This window comes from Penicillium cinerascens (assembly GCF_028974065.1).
Source record: "Penicillium cinerascens strain IBT 15544 chromosome Unknown contig_16_segment0_segment0, whole genome shotgun sequence".
Lineage (NCBI taxonomy): Eukaryota > Fungi > Ascomycota > Eurotiomycetes > Eurotiales > Aspergillaceae > Penicillium > Penicillium cinerascens.
Genome location: NW_026695286.1, coordinates 1,932,112 through 1,950,398, shown reverse-complemented (window position 1 = coordinate 1,950,398; position 18,287 = coordinate 1,932,112). Strand labels below are relative to the sequence as shown.

Below are 18,287 nucleotides of genomic sequence, written 5' to 3'. Positions count from 1 at the left end.
TCAATTAAAAAGATTCTTGGATATCAATGAGGCCCAAAGAAAAAGCAATTGCTCCCAACCCAACCCCTTGTTGAGTATACTGTACTATATAGATGCTCAATTGATGATCGACATGCTAGTTGTGGCTGATCTGAAATATTCAGGCGCCACCAAAGAGAGGGCCGAGCATGGAACCAAGGATGGGCACATCTTCAACTACCTTGTCCAGACCGAGGAAGCTGAGACCGGACGGAGTGGCGCTGGCAGAGGGAGTAGCAGAGCTCGAGGGAGTAGTGTCGAGCTTGGCGACGGAAGAGAGGTGACCCTCGTGAACACCAACAGAGTGCGTGGGGCGGTGGGTAGGCTTGGGAGAGGCCTTGGAAATGAAGCTACTGATCGCCGAAGTGGGGGTCGGGCGAATGTTGGAGCTCGATGTATCCTTGGAACTGGAGGGAGCCCTGAAACTGGTCTTGGAACTGGAAGGAGCCTTAGAGCTTGAAGGAGCCTTAGAGCTTGAAGTAGCCTTGGAACTGGAAGGAGCCCTGAAACTGGCCTTGGAACTGGAAGGAGCCTTAGAGCTTGAAGTAGCCTTGGAACTGGAAGGAGCCTTAGAGCTTGAAGGAGCCTTAGAGCTTGAAGTAGCCTTGGAACTGGAAGGAGCCTTAGAGCTTGAAGGAGCCTTAGAGCTTGAAGTAGCCTTGGAACTGGAAGCAACCTTGGAAGGAATCATAGGGCTCCCGGGCTCAGGCTTGGAAGAGGGGTTGGCGATGTGGGAAGCTGGTTTAGGTGTCACAGCAACGGGAGCCTTGAGAGTGGGCTCGGGAGCAGCCTCAGAAGTAGGAACAGTCTCAGAATTAGGAACAGTCTCAGAGGTAGGAGCAGCCTCAGAGGTAGGAACGGCCTCAGACGTAGGAACAGCCTCAGCAACTGCGGCAGAAGCAAAGTTAGGCTTAGCCTTGTGAGAGGGCTTGGGCGCTGGAGCCACAGGAGCGGCCGGGATAGCAGGAATGGGGTCCTTGGGCACTGGGTCGTTGGCGACAGGGTCCGACAAAGGAGCATTCTGCTCCACCTTAGGCTTAGTCTGGACCTTGGGGACAGGAGGCTGAGGCTTAGGTGCCGGAGGAGCCTGTTGCATCTGAGGAGCAATATACTGGGGCGGGATATTGCTGGTAGGCTGAGGTGTGTTATAAGAACCGGCCTGAGCAGACTCGACGGCGTCCATGGCAGCCAAGTAGGCCGGGACCGGGTTGCTCATGCCATCATCATCTTCGGTAAGACTGGAACTGCCCGAAGGGAAGAACGGAAAGGTGCCAGAGAAAGGATCGCTGTCGGACTTGGGGAATGAGGGTGCGGCAGCCGCGGCGATGGCGAACACCACGAAAGAAAGATACGCCGTGTGCATCGTGTACTGGCCTCTGTCGGAAATGAAAGTAACGGGTCGGAAACAGACTTTGAAATGGCGTCGGGGTAAAGGGGTGTGTAGGCTTTTTATGTAGAGAAAACTGGGGTTATTGATCTACACTCTGTTGTGGTGTCAATACCGCGTCCTCCATGCCACACGCGCGGATGAGGATCAGCGCTGGAGTGGATGACGAGGTTGCATAGCATAAGGGGTTTGCCCTAGGCCGTGGTATGGAAGAGATACAGCCAGGGCACATAATTGGATTCCCTTACTATGTCCTCAAATCACGGTTGGCTCCTGTGGAATGATCGCCGGCAAATATACCTAGTAAAGCCGGGGGTTGGAACAAGCGCTCTAAACATCGTTTATCGCTTTGTGGGTAAAAGCACGCAAAGGTGTCTGCTCATAATTTATCTTTCAATTGCAACATAGGAAGACGCATAAAGCTTGGCTAGACTTGGGTTTTAGCGGCTGCATGAACCCTGCAGGTCAAACTACTGTTTCAAACTTGTGTCTCGTGGGGATCCTGCTCATCGCATGATTTATGGGTTTCATGAAACGCGGCTTGGAAATCGGTTGTGCCTTTCACGTCCCTTGAGAGTAACACCCTTTCTACTCCCTTTGGTGATAGCTTACTCATCTCCAAACATTTTATTCCATGTAGGGGCATTCAGGAACGCAGTAGCCCATTCCACTGGCAACTCTAACTATCCCTTGCGGATCGAACACCCGAGCGTTGGACCCGCCATCAATCACATTTTGAGCTTTGGCTGCCCCAATAATTTTCACGCGTCCTGTGCTCAAACATAAGGTTTTATGCTTTGATCGACAAGCTAAAGTGCTTCACATTTTTGCTCTGCTCCAGGTACAATCGGGTGTAACAACCCGGCCACCCTTGATTTGGCCATCTCAAGTTGACAGACTGTCTGATGCATGCCAGGAGCACTTTCAAACTTTTTTGGCCTGATGATTGAGATTGAATCTACAAATCTGGTCGGATATGGTGTTTCAAGTGCCCTGGGACCAAAGACACTTGCCTGAGTAGTCCGCAGACAACGGCGTTAGTTTGAGTGTGTAGATCTTCAAGCCCCGAGATAATTGAATTCGTATAAAGCGTATGGATATAATGATTGGCCTAATTATTAATCATGTGAAAATGGATTAATTTTTGTCAGGCAGACTTTGGGAATATGTGGTTCACTCTTTGCCGATAGGACTGAGTTGACTTCCAAGATTATACCATGGTTGACACTACCCGTGGACACCAAGTGGACTTTTTGCCGTAAGAACTCATTTTAGAATATGGAATTCTAATTAGAGAACACTTGTGAAGTTCATAGAATAAAGAAACTCATGTTTGATTTTGAAGAATATTTTGATATCCTGGAGGGAATGAATCTTCTCATATATATATCCACTTGTGTTAGCAGTCTGCCTTCGAATGTTGGAAGTTTCCAAGCTTATGTATTTACCCCAAGGATACTTCTTTCGTTTACCTAGGCATACTGCATGATTAGAAATGTCTTTCTTTTAACATTATGCTCATGTATCATAATTGTCACTTCATAGTGTGCTTTGTTCATATGGTAGAAAATGCTCTCAATGTACTTGTTGAAAAATGTTAAGTATTTGAGGAGGAGAGAAGAGTTACATTCTTCACCTCGCTTCTAGGAAGGTATTTGAACGGATTACCGGCAACTTCTCAAGGTGTAAAAATATGAATAAGTAGACCCGGCGACCGATGGCAACTTTTAGACGGGTGATCTGACCGCCAAGCGTGAGAACCCGACCGCCCGCACCACTAACTGTCTTCAATCCTTGATTGATCACTCGTCGGTGACGCCAGATGATGCCGGACTGTTTATTTCCACCTTATCTAACGACACGATCCTGCTCCATGACAAAGCCGAAACTTTCAACCGAAACTTTCAATCGTCCATCGTAGGTGGGCCACGTACTGGGCTGCGCCTAACCTCATCGCATGGATATAAAACAGTCCCAAAAATTGGCAACCAGCCCCATCAGTACAAGGTCCCTTAGGAAGATAAGAATGGTGACTACAGAGCCATCAGGTAAGTTAGGACGTACTGATTCCTCGAATGGTCCAGACATAAAGTCGACATAATGCGCTGTCAGCTGATTGCGTGCCTTCCACCCTTGACTTGTTTTAGTCCAGGAACACGGCGGTTACACTATTGGCAAAAAAGCAAAAGAGAAGGCCAACCCTAACGGAGAGTGTATTGCCTGATAGAAAATGACTGATCTATCAAGACACGCGGCCACTTCGTAGTTACATATAATCAATGGCCCAAGGTAGACACCAATACTGGCAACTGCATGACTCTCTAATGCCAATAGCCATCTGGAAGTATTGCGTAATAATAGACAAAATTTAAACAAGCAAGATATCGACAGCCTCCTATATTGCGACAAGTCTGTGTAGACTTACATCGAGACGAGCCACTCTAAAGTTAACGCTCCTATCAAGAGCGTTCGCTCAATGCGTAGAGAGTTGCGCCAGCCGAGCAGCCTTAACATCATCTGACCATTTTTGAGCTTCTTTCTGAAGTAGAGGATCCGCACGAACAAGTGATAGCTTAGCCTGAAAATATTCTGGGCTAAAGGAATAAGTTTCGGTGCTTGGAATCTTCTCTGAGATTCCACCGAAGTTGTCGAAATAGTCGCTAGTCAATTTTATAACGGGGTTGCCCTCCTCGCTAACTAGCCACGTTTCACCATCCTCGTCAGGGTTATAGCTGCAAATGTATTCGATAGCAATCATCTCAGCTTCACTTGCATCTCCAGTATCAATGGCATACTTGTTGAACTCAGTGTTGGTGGTAGGGTCAAGGAATGTAGGGTTGGCAGGATTTTGAGGCTTTGGAGACAGTATCACACTTGTTTTTTTGTATACAAGTGCACGACAAGCCATCGCAAGGAGGAAGAGGATGATACAAATGATAAAAGATATATCACGTTGATTCAAAAAGATAAGGTTTAGTAAGAAGTCCACAGCAGTCCTGGTGCTTTTTATATTCAAAGTTTGTTGTCTGCCTCGTAGCCTCTCGGCTTAGTTTAGCTCTATTGATTTCTAGGTGGCGTCGATGCGTAGGGTTACACTCGCTAGGCGAAATACTAGCGTCCTCGGGTATGCAGCGGAGAAAAAAGCTTCTAGTTTTTGAAAAGGATGTGCTTACAGCACACCAAATCTCAGGCACTATCACTTTATAACGGCACTACGAAGGGATTAAAGGTCAAAGAAAGGCACAAAATGCGAAAATGGAGGGGACGACAATTGGCGGCCACGTACGCGAAACTACCCCGGGGCTGCGCAGGTGATGGCGCAGTCACTGCGGCGCAGGATCTGATCCCGGTCCACCTGAGGCCCTCGAGGCAGGGGGAAGGAGCGGGGGCTGGGGGCCGACAAGCAGGGTGTTCTGTGGCCCTTACATTCTCCTACGCAGCTTGGGCAGAACAGAGAAACGTGCTTGTGGTCATCCCCAGCGGATGACAAATGGGGAATGCGGTGATGGGGCAGTGACCCCAAAGCAGTCTTCCTTAGGTGCTGTCGGGCAGTGAAACGGAGCCATCTACTCACCGCATGTGAGTCACGGCGACGAGCGGTGGGATTCACATCCTGGCTGATCGAAGCCGTTGCGTTCCGGACATCGTTGCCCGCAACCAGCCGCGATAGTTTATGGGTCCAGAGAAGCACTACAGTGGACGGTAATCCCGCGGTATCCTCCTCTCCAAGCACGGCCGTCAGAAGGACACGAGCGCAGTCGGTCTCGTACATGGGTACCCTCAACGGGATCGACCGGCTTGCGCTGCGAGGCGAAACGTGTTCCCGGAAGGCTAATACAGCCACTATCGTGCTACAGGCTGTCATCGAGGAGTAGCGTGATCACCGATTTCCATGGTGGGGTCCGCTATACAATGTGATATCCGGAGACAAGCTGCTCCTTGGCCGACGGACTCAGTGCTTAGGGCTTACTTGTATCGCAATGAAAAGATATCCGTCACGCAGGTTTGAATTGCGCTCTTGGAGGTTGACTCGTGCGATTTTTTTGGACCGGCCTTTGGACGCAACAGCGCGGCTGATGCCGATTTCGTCGCTTGAATAGCGAATTCGTCCCACAGAATGACATCGCGTCACCCACATCCAACAACTTGTAACCCATCCTCGATAAAGTGACACCTTGATGACGCGTACTGCTGACAAGGGGAGCAGTGTTTACTGAGGTTGAGAGGTGGGGTAAACTCACATTCCAGAAGCGGGCGGCTGAACTCTACGCTCCTAACCACCCTGAACATACCATGTTCCTCTCCACTTGGGCATTCTGTGCGTATGTAGAAAGTGGAATAATCGAATTGAAAATTCAAATCGCAAATAGAAACGTGCCGGGTATCTCATCACATACGCACTCCATATTCCCACATGAATCCGAGTCCAGATAGCTAAGAACCTCCTTTCAGACTTGATCAGAGAGAAAAGATTACCACGGGTCATTCCTTCACAATGGCCTCGACCTTGGCCTTGACATTGAAGCAGCCTTCTTTCGGGTAGCCGATTCCCAGCTCCCGGTAGACAGCGATGTTATCAATCGTGGTCTCGTGAAGAACGAAATCGAAGCGACGCATGATGTGGGCCAGGCACATGTAAATCTCGGCGTAGGCGAGGCTCGTATCCGTTAGTACAAGAATTTAATCATCAAATGCGAAAAGACATCTCGGGTTTGTTAACAAAGCCTCAACCCACAAGGTAAACATTCAACTTGGACAAGAAATGCACACTCACTTCATTCCCAGACATTGTCTGCTTCCCTTGGTGAACGCGACGATGAATCGACTGAGGTACTCGCCGTTTTCTGCGGCGCGGACCCATCGTTCTGGGTCGAATTTCTCTGGCTCGGGGAACAAGGTCGAGTCCATGTGCACAAAGTAGTTTGACTGGCTGATCGGAGTCTGGAGCGAGTTAGTATTGCAAACATCGAACGATACTTGTAGTAGCAATCGGGAAGAAATGTATAATTACACCCGCTGGGATGACCCAATTCTTGTAGAGCATTGGCTCGTTGGGCGAAACGCGAGCTAGACGTGCGGTCATGCCGTGACTCAAGCGAAGGCCCTCGTTGACAACTCCCGTCTACGATTCGAGCTAATATTAGGAGTTGGTTTCCCCGATAAGAAAATCGATAGCATCATTGAAACTTACGAGATAAGGGAGCTGCTCAAGTTGAGTCCACGAGGCCTTCGAGGTAGGCGTCTCCAGAATAGTCCGCAGCTCCTCGCGCAACTTGGTTGCGATGTCCTTGTTGTTAATGAGATGGAACATAGACATAGATATAGCGCGTGCAGTAGTCTCCGTGCCAGCACCCAGTAACAAAGCGGACTCATCCTCCAAACGATTCAAGGTTTTTTCCTCGGGCGGAACGTGAGGACTAACCAGAGCATCGAAGATAGAACCCATTTCCTTGAAGTCCATATCCGTCTGCCTCTTCTGTAGAGTCTCACTAGCCTGCTGACGAAGTTTAGCCTTGAAACTAAACAAGTCCGCCATACTGGGCTGCAACCAACCCACCAAGGCTGGCGGGGCTGCACGGAGGATAGTGATGAGAATCGGGAAGAAGCGATTGATGTGAAACATGCACATCAGTCCATTCACAGCATCGACGAGGTCATTGCTACTCGCGCTCTTCGTGTCATCCAAATATCCATAGCTCCAGCCGTAGCAATAGTGCGTGATCACGTCAGTAGTCAGGGCAGCAAAGTCCATCAGTAGATTGAGGACTGTATCCTGGTGGTAGGCGTCTTCAAAGCGGGCGATTAGCTTGTCGACCTTTTCATTGATCATGGGGGTGAGATCCATGACGGAGCGTTTGGAGAAGTAGTTGGCCACGATGCTGCGACGCAGACGGTGGTGGTCATGGTTGACGGTTCCAACGAGGGAGTAGGGAGCGCCGAAGGCCATGGCGTACTTTGGATCTTTGGCACGTTTACGGAAGCCTGGGGCGTGGATCTCTTCGTAGTAGTAGGGATCTTTGATGTGGAGTTCCCTGGGACTGATGCGCACTATGGGACCTAAAGGATTGTTAGTAGAGGTATTGGCACCCAGGAGCTTGGACCGGGCTCCTGGTGAAGCAATGGGTATGCTCACCGTACTTCTCATGCATGCGCTCAACTTCCCAGATATACATGCCACTCTTGACGACATCGTAGTAGAACTCGTAGAGGAAAGTAGCGGCGGCGAGCTTGGGTCCGGGGAATCCGGCCAACGGATGAGCGCACAAACGATAGATTACTACACGCAGGCCGAAGAACACGAAGAGTGTCAGGACTGCCAGAGCAGCGTAAAGTAGAATAGATTCCATTTTAAGGATAGGATACAGCGCGGGAATCCGGAGGGTCAGATCGAGCTCATATCACGATAATGGAGTAATTAAGAAAAAGAAAACACGAGAAAAACAAGAGACGAGAGGGGCAAGCAACGCACTATTTGAGAAAAGGGCAGCTGGGGACCGGGGTTCTCAAAACCGCGGCCGAAGCTCCTCCTTGAATGGGTTGAATGGTATTGCCAGGGCTGACATGCTATAGAACCAGGAACTATAATGTTTCCCACCAGCTCTCCCGCATGGCGCCAACCGCGCTCGGACAGAGGTCCCGAAGCCACCTCTTAACGACGCTCGCTACACCAGTGGAATTTTTCCCCGGATGGGGCCCCGGGGGGTTTGTTGGATGCCACCCATGGTCCGAGGACGTGATAACTAAGGACAATGTACAGCATGCATCAGATCCGATCCACAGACAAGCACGTCCGTGCTTATCCCGTGTCAAATGATCGTGCAGCCCCGTGGTTGTTGGTTGGCGGTTTATGGGCGACTTGGAAACTCAGTGCGTAGAAAAAGCAAATACCAACCAAGGACATCGGTGTCATGGACTATCGTGAGATATTGCCGTACATTGTATTAGTCGGGGCTGCGCTAATGACCGATGATGTAAGCGTGAACGGACCATTTTGGGTGATCGAGTCGAGTTGGGGAAAACAAATAACCGAGTTTTGATCCGCATATTCTAATGTCCGCACACTTGGTGAAGGTTTTGGGGTGGTTCAAGTGAGTTCGGTCAATATGATCAAGGGATGATCAAACGATTTATAGAAGAGCCTTGGGAACTCCAACATATGCCACCTGGCATGGAAGATGGAGACAATTCTCCCCTAATAGCGAGGCATATAGCCGAATAAGTTTTAGATTCCAGTTTGAATATTTCAATCAATTGGACCACCAGTACATTCCTGTAAAGAAACAAATGTCCACAATTTACACCTATGAAAACATCCGTGATAGGGTCGGAAAAAAAAAGTAAAGTTAAAAAAACAGAAGAAAAGCGGCTGGCAAGACATTGGAAAGGAAAAAAAGATCCCAACTCCGTTTTTATATCCCCGTTTATGCGGCCAGCATCTTCTTGGTCTCGGCGATGGCGAGACCGGGGTTCAGACCCTTGGGGCAGGTCCGTGTGCAGTTGAGAATGGTGTGGCAGCGGTAGACGCTCATGCTGTTGTCGAGAGCGGCCTTGCGCTCGGCGGTGCGCTCATCACGCGAGTCAGCCAACCAGCGGTACGACTGGAGGAGAATAGCGGGGCCCAGGTACTCCTCGCTGTTCCACCAGTATGAAGGGCAGGAGGTGGAGCAGCAGGCGCAGAGAATGCACTCGTACAGGCCGTCGAGCTTCTTGCGGTCCTCGGGACTTTGGCGGTTTTCAAGACCCTAAAAGGTGTTAGACTGGGCGCATATGTATTAAACATGGCAGAGGGACTCACGTCTTCTGTGGGGGTATCACGCTGGAGGTAGGGCTTGATCGACTTGTATTGCTTGTAGAAGAGGGTCAAATCGGGAACGAGGTCCTTGACGACGTAGGTGTGAGGCAGGGGGTAGATGCGAGACTCCTTGGCGGTGTCGGTGGGGATACGGCCTGGACCGAGTCAGTACAATGCTCGGAGGTGCATTTTGCGGAATGGTGAGGGAACATACACAAGCAGGCCAGGGTGTTGACACCGTCAATGTTCATGGCGCAGGAACCGCAAATACCCTCACGGCAGGATCGGCGGAAGGTCAGGGTCGGGTCAATCTCGTTCTTTATCCGGATAAGAGCGTCCAGCATCATGGGACCGGTCTTGTTGAGGTCCAGCTGGTAGCTCTCCATGTTGGGCTTCTCGCTCGGCTTGTCCGGGTTCCAGCGGTAGACCTTGAAAGTCTTCATGTTGGGGTTCTCGGAGGGGATGGGGTCGACATTCTTGGGAGTCGACTCGACAGTCGCATAGGAGCGAGCAAAGGTGGCGGGGCGGAACAGGGGCCGCGACGCAGCGAACAATCGCGACGTGGAGCGGAGGGAGGCCATGGTGTATTAAAGGCGAATTTAAAAAATCCGGGGCTGACGACAAAATTGAGGTGAAGGCTGTACGGACAGCAAGGTATGAGAGAGGAGATGGACCAAAAGGTAGAGAGACGGTCAAAACAAGCCGGAGCACCACAAGCACAGATGGCGACAAAATGAAGTCAAGGAGCAACTTCACTTGGTAACCTCGGGTTTGAGCGTCGGCAACGTGCTGAGTCAGGGGCTACCCACCAATCACCGCCGTGTTAATTCGGCTCCGATTGTCAGCATCGGGCGGACACGGTTTGCCTCAGACGGTCGAGTGCCGTTCAAAGGCCGGTGCTGTCCCCAAAGTTCACTATAAACGGAGGGTGTGGTACTAAAAACATCAGACGTACATTTAATATTGGATTGTCAAATCTAACATGATCACACCACGCCCAAATTTGACGATAGACCAACAATGGCGATGTTCGCCTCAGGCTGCAAGGCACCCACTTCCGAATCGGTTGCCGAGACCACGGCTCCGCTGCGCCGACCCAGTGGCCTCGGTGTTGTTGACACCTTACACCGCACTCACATGCAACAACTGAAACACCCGCTATTAACAGATGCTGATAACTAATCGCGATTGATAGTTATAGCTCTGGTGCCACTCATAGTCTCCATTTCCCCTTCAAAAATCCCCGGATCATCCCCGGGACGTCACCGGCTCCTTGCCCAGCACCTCGGCCGTGAGCAGATCAACCGTCCCGGCATTACCCCGGGCAATTGCCTCGTAGCATGTAAAAAAGTTGTGAGAGAATGCCTCCGGTTTCCCTCCTTCGTCCTTGATGCCCTTCAATTGCATGAATGGGTCAGGAGAAATGAGCTTGACCTGTACCTCTCGGCCCGTGGTCTCGTTGATGACACCCGCGATCTCGGCAGTCTCCTTTGCAGCCAGGAGAACTATTTCCTTGTCATGACCACCGAAGATCATCAGTCAAGCCGTTGCCTCTCCTAGCTCTGCATGCAAAGTGAAGGCTATGGGCCCATCGGGTGGCAGATATACGGTGGAAATGCTCGGGTACTTTCCAATGAAGACCGGGAAAGCCTCAGTGTATATGTCTTCACGAATGAATATGAAATTGGTACCGGTGTGATGAGGGTTGCTGGCGGATGTATTGAACAGTTGCTATACCCCATGTTTACTGTCGCAGCATCTCCTCGGTCAGCAAATGAGTCTGCTGCTAGCCATCCCAAACGGGGAGCCTTATTCTTAAATGCTATAGATTAAGTTTAAGCTGGATTAGCAACACTGAAATTATAATGTCAGATTGTGATGACCGAGTTTGCCTGCGTGTGCTACGTGCCGCACCCATGTAAGTAAAGAGATGAAGAGACTGCACGAAACACTTGGAAATTCATCAGCTAAATCTGGCTGGACTTGACATAAGTGCCACCAACAATCTCCACGACGTCATCATCTTATAACGCTCTGAAGACTATTATTTATTAAATTCTGATGTATCTATCGTAGCAACACCCTAAGCAGCCCGCGAAGAAGGCCGCGACAAGCTCTCCAGCGAAGGCGTCCTCCCATCCACCCTTGTAATATTAACCTCATTTGTCACCTTAATACCAGGCACCGTAGACGAAACAATCGACCCATTCGCATCTCTCGTCACAGAGACCTCAGAAGGCATCATCTCGTAATCATCATGGCCGCGCTTAGACCAGTTTAACAGCCGCTTGTCGTCGCGAGCATTCGAGCCCAAAGCGCTCACCGGGTTGGAATGGCTGCGCAATCTACCTGCAGATCGCGATCGCGTATGGCTAGAGGTGTACTCTGTCAGGTGAGAGAAGAGGTTTCCAAAGACGGGTTTCAGGGCGGGGACGGAGAGTGCGATCAAGGTTCCTGCGATCTCGGCGTTTTCGATGCATAGCATTGGATTGTAGGCCCAGCTGCCGTCGGAGGCCCATTGGCCTCGTATGACGAGCCAGACGCGGACGGCGGAGATGATGATCACGCTTTTGGGTGTTAGTTTGGCCCTGAGGGAGGGGGAAATTCAGACTTACAATACACCGGGGAACATGACCAGCGAGAGTTTGATCTTCTTTTCCATAGAGACGTGAAGCTGCCTGATGAGGATGGCGGGGATGATGAACATCATCACGTCACAAGCAAGAGAAAGCCCCGAGTTGACGGAATAGACCAAGCCCCACGGAAGACACGTATAGGTAATGGGTTCACTCAGCCATTCATATGGCCACAGACCGGTAACAGGTTTGCAGTGGAAGATCAAAAGGAAAAGCTGCGGGAGGTAGGCGGCAAGGAGGAACGGCGCAGCTGTTAGGATGGCAATGTGGAGTTTGCCGGCGCGTGCTGTGAGCCGGAAGTAAAAGGCGAGACCGGAAAGTCGACAAAAGAAAAGGGCTGTTGTATAGAGAACGTGTGCGACGAAATCGAGGACTTCAGTTTCGCGCACAGTTGTCATAGATAGGACGTATTGGATGTATTCAATGTGGCGGCCGCTTCCGAGGTCGATGAGGACGATGGACAGGGCAACGAATGCGATGTAGATCAGCTATTGTTTGGCTATGATTAGCTTGATCCCGGGTTTAGAGATGTCTTCCAAGTTTTATAGCATATAGCTGTTTATTCAGCTCGGAGGAATTTATCGGGACATACCATTGTCAAGGTCGCCAATGCATCATCAATGCCAATCTTTTTGACAAGGAATAACCGTGCATAGAGACGAATGATCATCACCACGCCCGTCAAACAGACCAGAAACACAATGCCCACAATGGCCGAATGATCGCGCGACTGAGCAAGGTACGACAGGGAGACATCGCCGGGAATTCTCCGCGCTGCCTTTGCAGCGAGGATATCGTCGGGAATCGTCATAGCAGGTCAATTGAAAGAAAGGAATGATACTCAAGGAAACATGGCAAGTCTGGTCAAAATTCACACAACGGACGCAAAACGAGAAACTTTGGCTATAACGAACGAACAACGGGCGAGAACAATATTCCGAGAAAGAAAGCGGACGCAGAAGCGGGTCAGGATGTTCAATAAATCCAAGTCATATCCATTCGCGCAGCCAACGGGAATCGTGTACCGCCGACAATCACCCGGTCCCAAGATGGTGAACGAAACAGTGGAGTCCATATTGACTTTTCGTACTGAAACTCAATGGGTGCAAATACGGGAATCCTCTCATATGCTGAGGCGATGTTTCATGATTCCGAATCAAAGATCTGTCGGCAGCAATTCAACGGGTCTTGATAACATCGTTCCAGAGTGAAAGATGACGAATACAGTCTATTCAGACATGGTACGATGCTTTCTCAGTGACCTCGCTGTGGTCGAAAGTTTGTAAATATCTTGGCAATTCGTATATAGAGCAGCTCCATCAAGCTACATAGCCTATCAATCATTTCCAATGCGTAATTGTGGACCCGCTCGTGTTACCAACGTCGCGAGATAAAGGACCTCGAGGGTTAACGGGCCGGGATGGGCCACTCAACGTGCAGTGGTGGGTCCAGATCGATGCTAACCGATCGTGGAAAACCGGGCGAGATCCGGCCCCATGCACTACACGAGCCCTGCAGATCCTGAAGGATTCATTGCGCTCTTTAGGCAGGAGGTTAAATTTTTCGCCCTTCTGATCGCGCTAGTCGTTCGATTGATAATGGCTCGGAGTCGAAAATTCGCTCCCACAGGTGCTGAATGAAGCTTCTGAAAGGTAGAAAGACGTTTGCGGGCCGTTTTGACAAGTGCGTTATACGGTAGCCTCGTGAGTGTTTCGCTCACGTTCACATACTGCTACTGTTGGCGTTTTGTCTGCGATTTCGGCGATTGTGGACCTGCAAATTCCTGGCTTAGTCAGGGGTGTTTATGTCCCCGTAGCCCCATACTTTGTCTCAGACGAAGGTATATGATATCCGGCTTTCCCTGGAAGATCGTCTCTGCCACATGGTTTTTTGGTGGGGTTCATTTTGATCTCGGTTTCACATCATGTCGCCCTTGTTGCAGACCATCGTGAGTGGCTTGGCGCTGGTCGGTTCGGCCATTGCCTCTGGCCATGGCCAGGAAGTCGATACTCTCGTTGCTTCCCAGGTCCTCAACGATCCCTATGCCTTTGACTTCCCTCGCCTGGGCGCCCCTGGCGCCTCGTTGTTCCCCATGCGTGACTGCCACGGTTTCAAGCTGGAGGAGGCCAGTGTCGATGAGATTCAGGAGCGCTTGAGCAATGGATCTTTGAACAGCGTTAAGCTGTTGGAATGCTACCTTGACCGCATCCACCAGACCCAGCCTTACCTCAAGTAAGTTCCAAATGGACCAAGATCGTACTGTTCGACTGCTGACAGATTTTTAGTGCCATCCTGCAATTCAACCCGGATGCTTTCACTATTGCCCAGAAGCTGGATGAGGAGCGTGCTCAGGGTAAGGTTCGTGGTCCTCTCCATGGTATTCCTTTCATTGTCAAGGACAATATTGCCAGCAAGGACCGCATGGAGACCACTGCCGGCTGCTGGGCTTTGCTGGGTAACGTTGTGCCCCGCGATTCTCACGTCGTGCACGGTCTTCGTAAGGCCGGAGCTTTGCTCCTAGGCAAGGGTGCTTTGAGTGAGTGGGCCGACATGCGCTCGAACAACTACTCCGAGGGCTTCAGCGGCCGTGGCGGTCAGTGCCGCAGTGCCTACAACTTCACCGTTAACCCCGGTGGTAGCAGCACTGGTCCCGGTGTTGCCGTCGGTGCTAACCTGATCCCCATTGCCATCGGTACCGAGACCGACGGCAGCGTTATCAACCCTGCCCAGAGAAATGCTATCGTTGGAATCAAGCCTACTGTTGGTCTGACCTCTCGTTCCGGCGTCATCCCCGAGTCTCTGCACCAGGACACCATTGGCACCTTCGGCAAGACCGTCCGCGATGCCGTTTACACCCTTGATGCCATCTACGGCGTGGATCCCCGCGATAACTACACCCTTGCTCAGGAGGGTTACACCCCCAAAGGTGGTTACGCCCAGTTCCTCACCAACAAGGACGCTCTCAAGGGTGCCGTGTTCGGTCTGCCCTGGGAGTCTTTCTGGGCTCTTGGTGACGCCGACCAGATTGCTCAGCTGCAGGAGCTTCTGACCTTGATCAAGTCTGCCGGTGCTACCATCGTCAACGGCACCGAGCTTCCTCACTACAAGACAATTGTCTCTCCCGATGGATGGAACTGGGATTATGGCACCACTCGCGGTTACACCAACGAATCGGAGTACTCCTACATCAAGGTTGACTTCTATAACAACCTGCGCGACTACCTCGCCGAGGTCAACAACACCAACATCAAGACCGTCGAAGATCTTGTGCAGTACAACATCGACAACTTCGGTTCGGAGGGTGGTCTCCCCGGCATCCACCCTGCCTTCGGCTCCGGCCAGGACGGCCTCATTGCCTCCATGGAGAGCAAGGGCATCATGAACGAGACCTACTTCTCAGCTCTGGAGTTCTGCCAGCGGACTACTCGCGAGGAAGGCATTGACGCCGCTCTGAAGTACAAGAACCGCACTCTGGACGGCCTCCTCGTGCCTCCGGATGTTGCTCAGAGCATCCAGAGCGCTGCCCAGGCCGGCTACCCCGTTGTCACCGTACCGGCCGGTACCAATGATGTGTCTGGCATGCCGTACGGCCTCGCGATCATGAACACTGCCTTCTCCGAGCCCACCCTCATCAAGTACGCCAGCGCTATCGAGGACCTCCAGAAGACCTCCGGTACCAAGTGGCAACGTACTCTTCCTGAGTGGCGTGGCTACCTGGAGCGCAACCTGCCCGTGATCATGTAAAATGGGCCGAGAGGTGCGCTAAAAAATGGCGGCGGTTTGTATCTAGCTGTACAACATGCATCATAAAATAGATAGAGCCATTCCATGGGATGTTACTAATAGATTATACCTATTGTGAGCATTCGCATCATGCCATCGTCCTTGTCATTTGTTTTTCTTGTCTGCTATCGGTTCCACAGCAATAAACGGATACTGAGCACTATATCAGATCACGCTATACCGAATATCAACTTGCCACACTGGGTGGCCGAGGCCGAAATCGGAGGAAAGGGCCAGAAAAGGCACTCTGCCGCGGAAGCTGTGGAGGCTGACGAGAATTCAAGTCTAGAAATTTCGACACCTCACTATGGAGCCAGATAACAAAGCTGTTGGCACTAACATGCACTAACACTAAATGGGCAAGTCTCACAGCGATCGTTGATACTCCGAAAGAGCACCAAACCGTGTTCAAGGGTGGTCTGAGATCATTGAAGCAAAAGTGCCGACTTTGGTGATCTACAAACTCTACTTCCTTGAGGATTCTCCGATGTTTAGACTGCAACTACAACCCCGTGCCAAGACGGAGAATTTCGTTTTCCATTACACCAGACACCCCAGTCACAAGTGAAACACAAGAATCCGGATAAACTTCGGTGAAAATGATATGGCACCGTTTTCGAAATTAAAGTGAGGGCCGGACTACTTCGGAGCACCCCTCATCCGAGTAAAGCGTCCGGCCGGCAATAAAGAACCATATGGAGCACGCTACTGAATGCAGAATTGTGGGGCGTAGGAGATACGAAGGTGAAACATATTCGACTACCGAACTGATCCTCCAACCTCAAGCCACTTTCACGGGCCTGCACCTTAATCAATTTTTAGTTTGTGGAATAATTCGCCCGCGCGTTAAATTCGACACTCATTGTGGCTCGCCCAATTCTACCTCGGGACATGTCCTAGGCCCCCTTCTACTCCACACGCACTGTGGACATACTCCCTTTCCTCCGAGGTTGCGTACCGACGTTAGCCCCAGAGACGGCGGTATCACTATGGCGCCCCGGTGGCAGCTGGGATTCGAAACAGCCGACTATCTATCTGTTCAAAGGGCCGGAGCCAAAAACATTTCTATTATGCTTCGCTGTGGGCTTTATCATATAAGATGTCGAGTGTGCCCGTTACTGGATCTTTCACACCCTGCTCTTCATACTCTCCCGGTATCTGTTACTCGCTATGAAGTATACCGCTCTTTTCGCATCTTTTGCTGCCCACGCTGCTGCCGTCAGTGTCTCGGGTGCCGCTGAGGGTTTCGCCAAGGGCGTTACTGGTGGTGGCTCTGCTACTGCTGTCTACCCCAGCAGCAACGACGAGCTAGTCTCGTACCTTGGTGATAGCGAGGCTCGTGTGATTGTCCTGTCCAAGACCTTCGACTTCCGCGGCACTGAGGGTACTACCACCTCCACGGGTTGCGCTCCTTGGGGTACTGCCTCCGGTTGTCAGGTTGCCATCAACCAGAATGACTGGTGCACCAACTACGAGCCGCAAGCGCCCTCCGTCTCCGTTACCTAGTGCGTATTGTACCAGATTATACCAAAGAACCCAAATTGACTGTCGATAGTGACAAAGCCGGTATTTTGGGTATCACCGTCACCTCTGATAAGACTATCATTGGAGAGGGCTCCAAGGGCACCATCATGGGCAAGGGCCTTCGTATCGTCAGCGGCGTCAGCGGCGCCAGCAACATTATCATCCAGTATGTATACAACAACCCAATTACATATAGGGATCCTTCTAACATCGCCACAGGAACATTGCCATCACCGATATCAACCCCGAGTACGTCTGGGGTGGTGACGCCATCACCATCAACGACTCCGACATGGTCTGGATTGACCACGTTACTGTATGCAGCCCTCATCTTTTTCATTGACCAAGAGCCCTCCTGACACTACATCCCAGACTGCTCGCATCGGTCGTCAGCACATTGTCCTGGGCACCGAGGCCTCCAAGCGCGTGACCATCTCCAACAGCTACATCAACGGCTACTCCACCTGGTCCGCCACATGTAACACCTACCACTACTGGGCAATCTACCTCGACGGATCCAACGACCTGGTGACCCTGAAGGGTAACTACATCTACCATACCAGCGGCCGCAGCCCCAAGATCCAGGGTAACACTGTCCTGCACGCTGTAAGCCCCCCTCTCTCCCATTCCCAGAGAACCATACCCCTAATTGTCACTAGGTCAACAACTACTGGTACGACAACACGGGCCATGCCTTTGAGATCGGTAGCGGCGGCTACGTCTTGGCTGAAGGGAACGTCTTCCAGAACATCGACACCATCGTCGAGGCTCCCATCGATGGGGCTCTCTTCACTGCCCCCTCCGCCGCCGAGAACAAGGTGTGCAGCACCTACCTTGGCTGTGTCTGCCAGGTCAACGGATTCGGTAGCTCTGGTACCTTCTCGCAGAGCGATACTGGCTTCTTGTCTAACTTTGAGGGCAAGAACATTGCTACTGCTTCTGCTTACACTTCCGTTGTCTCGACTGTTAACGCCAATGCTGGACAGGGTAAAGTGTAAGCGAGGTGTATGGAAGCGAAAGCGCTGAAGGGTGCTTTCATAGTGTAGGATTATGGGTTTGATTGATTAGTTAGGAAATGGGTGATTATATTTCTGACGCATTGTTCTACTTAGTAGTTCGCAGTTTACAACCGTAAGTCTTCATTGGA

General features: G+C 51.0%; 9 protein-coding genes across 9 annotated transcripts; 2 read left to right on the top strand and 7 right to left on the bottom strand.

Annotated features, from left to right (window-relative positions):
* Positions 1-139: 139 nt before the first annotated feature.
* On the bottom strand, positions 140-1,381 carry N7498_000698 (uncharacterized protein; the record flags this gene model as incomplete). Its single annotated transcript, XM_058447761.1, has 1 exon — positions 140-1,381. One exon carries the CDS (start codon positions 1,379-1,381, stop codon positions 140-142), a length of 1,242 nt encoding a protein of 413 aa, XP_058313172.1.
* A 2,497-nt stretch (positions 1,382-3,878) lies between these two features.
* Positions 3,879-5,177, bottom strand: N7498_000697 (uncharacterized protein; the record flags this gene model as incomplete). The annotated part of the gene is made up of 2 exons (XM_058447760.1): positions 3,879-4,259; positions 4,980-5,177. The coding sequence occupies 2 exons, from the start codon at positions 5,175-5,177 to the stop codon at positions 3,879-3,881; spliced, it is 579 nt and encodes a 192-aa protein (XP_058313171.1).
* A 710-nt stretch (positions 5,178-5,887) lies between these two features.
* On the bottom strand, positions 5,888-7,752 carry N7498_000696 (cytochrome P450; the record flags this gene model as incomplete). Its single annotated transcript, XM_058447759.1, has 5 exons — positions 5,888-6,062; positions 6,180-6,346; positions 6,417-6,527; positions 6,597-7,462; positions 7,539-7,752. 5 exons carry the CDS (start codon positions 7,750-7,752, stop codon positions 5,888-5,890), a joined length of 1,533 nt encoding a protein of 510 aa, XP_058313170.1.
* An 821-nt stretch (positions 7,753-8,573) lies between these two features.
* sdh2 (succinate dehydrogenase iron-sulfur protein subunit SDH2) lies at positions 8,574-9,808 on the bottom strand. The gene is made up of 3 exons (XM_058447758.1): positions 9,412-9,808; positions 9,201-9,352; positions 8,574-9,147 (listed from the first exon to the last, which is right to left on the bottom strand). Exons 1-3 carry the CDS (start codon positions 9,776-9,778, stop codon positions 8,827-8,829), a joined length of 840 nt encoding a protein of 279 aa, XP_058313169.1. The 5' UTR covers positions 9,779-9,808; the 3' UTR covers positions 8,574-8,826.
* Positions 9,809-10,445: 637 nt separating this feature from the next.
* On the bottom strand, positions 10,446-10,733 carry N7498_000694 (uncharacterized protein; the record flags this gene model as incomplete). Its single annotated transcript, XM_058447757.1, has 1 exon — positions 10,446-10,733. The coding sequence occupies one exon, from the start codon at positions 10,731-10,733 to the stop codon at positions 10,446-10,448; it is 288 nt and encodes a 95-aa protein (XP_058313168.1).
* A 3-nt stretch (positions 10,734-10,736) lies between these two features.
* Positions 10,737-11,115, bottom strand: N7498_000693 (uncharacterized protein; the record flags this gene model as incomplete). The annotated part of the gene is given in 3 exon segments (XM_058447756.1): positions 10,737-10,928; positions 10,946-11,019; positions 11,112-11,115. 3 exon segments carry the CDS (start codon positions 11,113-11,115, stop codon positions 10,737-10,739), a joined length of 270 nt encoding a protein of 89 aa, XP_058313167.1.
* Positions 11,116-11,280: 165 nt separating this feature from the next.
* On the bottom strand, positions 11,281-12,644 carry N7498_000692 (uncharacterized protein; the record flags this gene model as incomplete). Its single annotated transcript, XM_058447755.1, has 3 exons — positions 11,281-11,764; positions 11,813-12,321; positions 12,426-12,644. The coding sequence occupies 3 exons, from the start codon at positions 12,642-12,644 to the stop codon at positions 11,281-11,283; spliced, it is 1,212 nt and encodes a 403-aa protein (XP_058313166.1).
* A 1,113-nt stretch (positions 12,645-13,757) lies between these two features.
* N7498_000691 (putative amidase) lies at positions 13,758-15,577 on the top strand (the record flags this gene model as incomplete). The annotated part of the gene is made up of 2 exons (XM_058447754.1): positions 13,758-14,065; positions 14,119-15,577. The coding sequence occupies 2 exons, from the start codon at positions 13,758-13,760 to the stop codon at positions 15,575-15,577; spliced, it is 1,767 nt and encodes a 588-aa protein (XP_058313165.1).
* Positions 15,578-16,786: 1,209 nt separating this feature from the next.
* On the top strand, positions 16,787-18,138 carry N7498_000690 (polysaccharide lyase family 1 protein; the record flags this gene model as incomplete). The annotated part of the gene is made up of 5 exons (XM_058447753.1): positions 16,787-17,121; positions 17,172-17,306; positions 17,360-17,456; positions 17,513-17,746; positions 17,800-18,138. 5 exons carry the CDS (start codon positions 16,787-16,789, stop codon positions 18,136-18,138), a joined length of 1,140 nt encoding a protein of 379 aa, XP_058313164.1.
* Between the last annotated feature and the right edge of the window lie 149 nt (positions 18,139-18,287).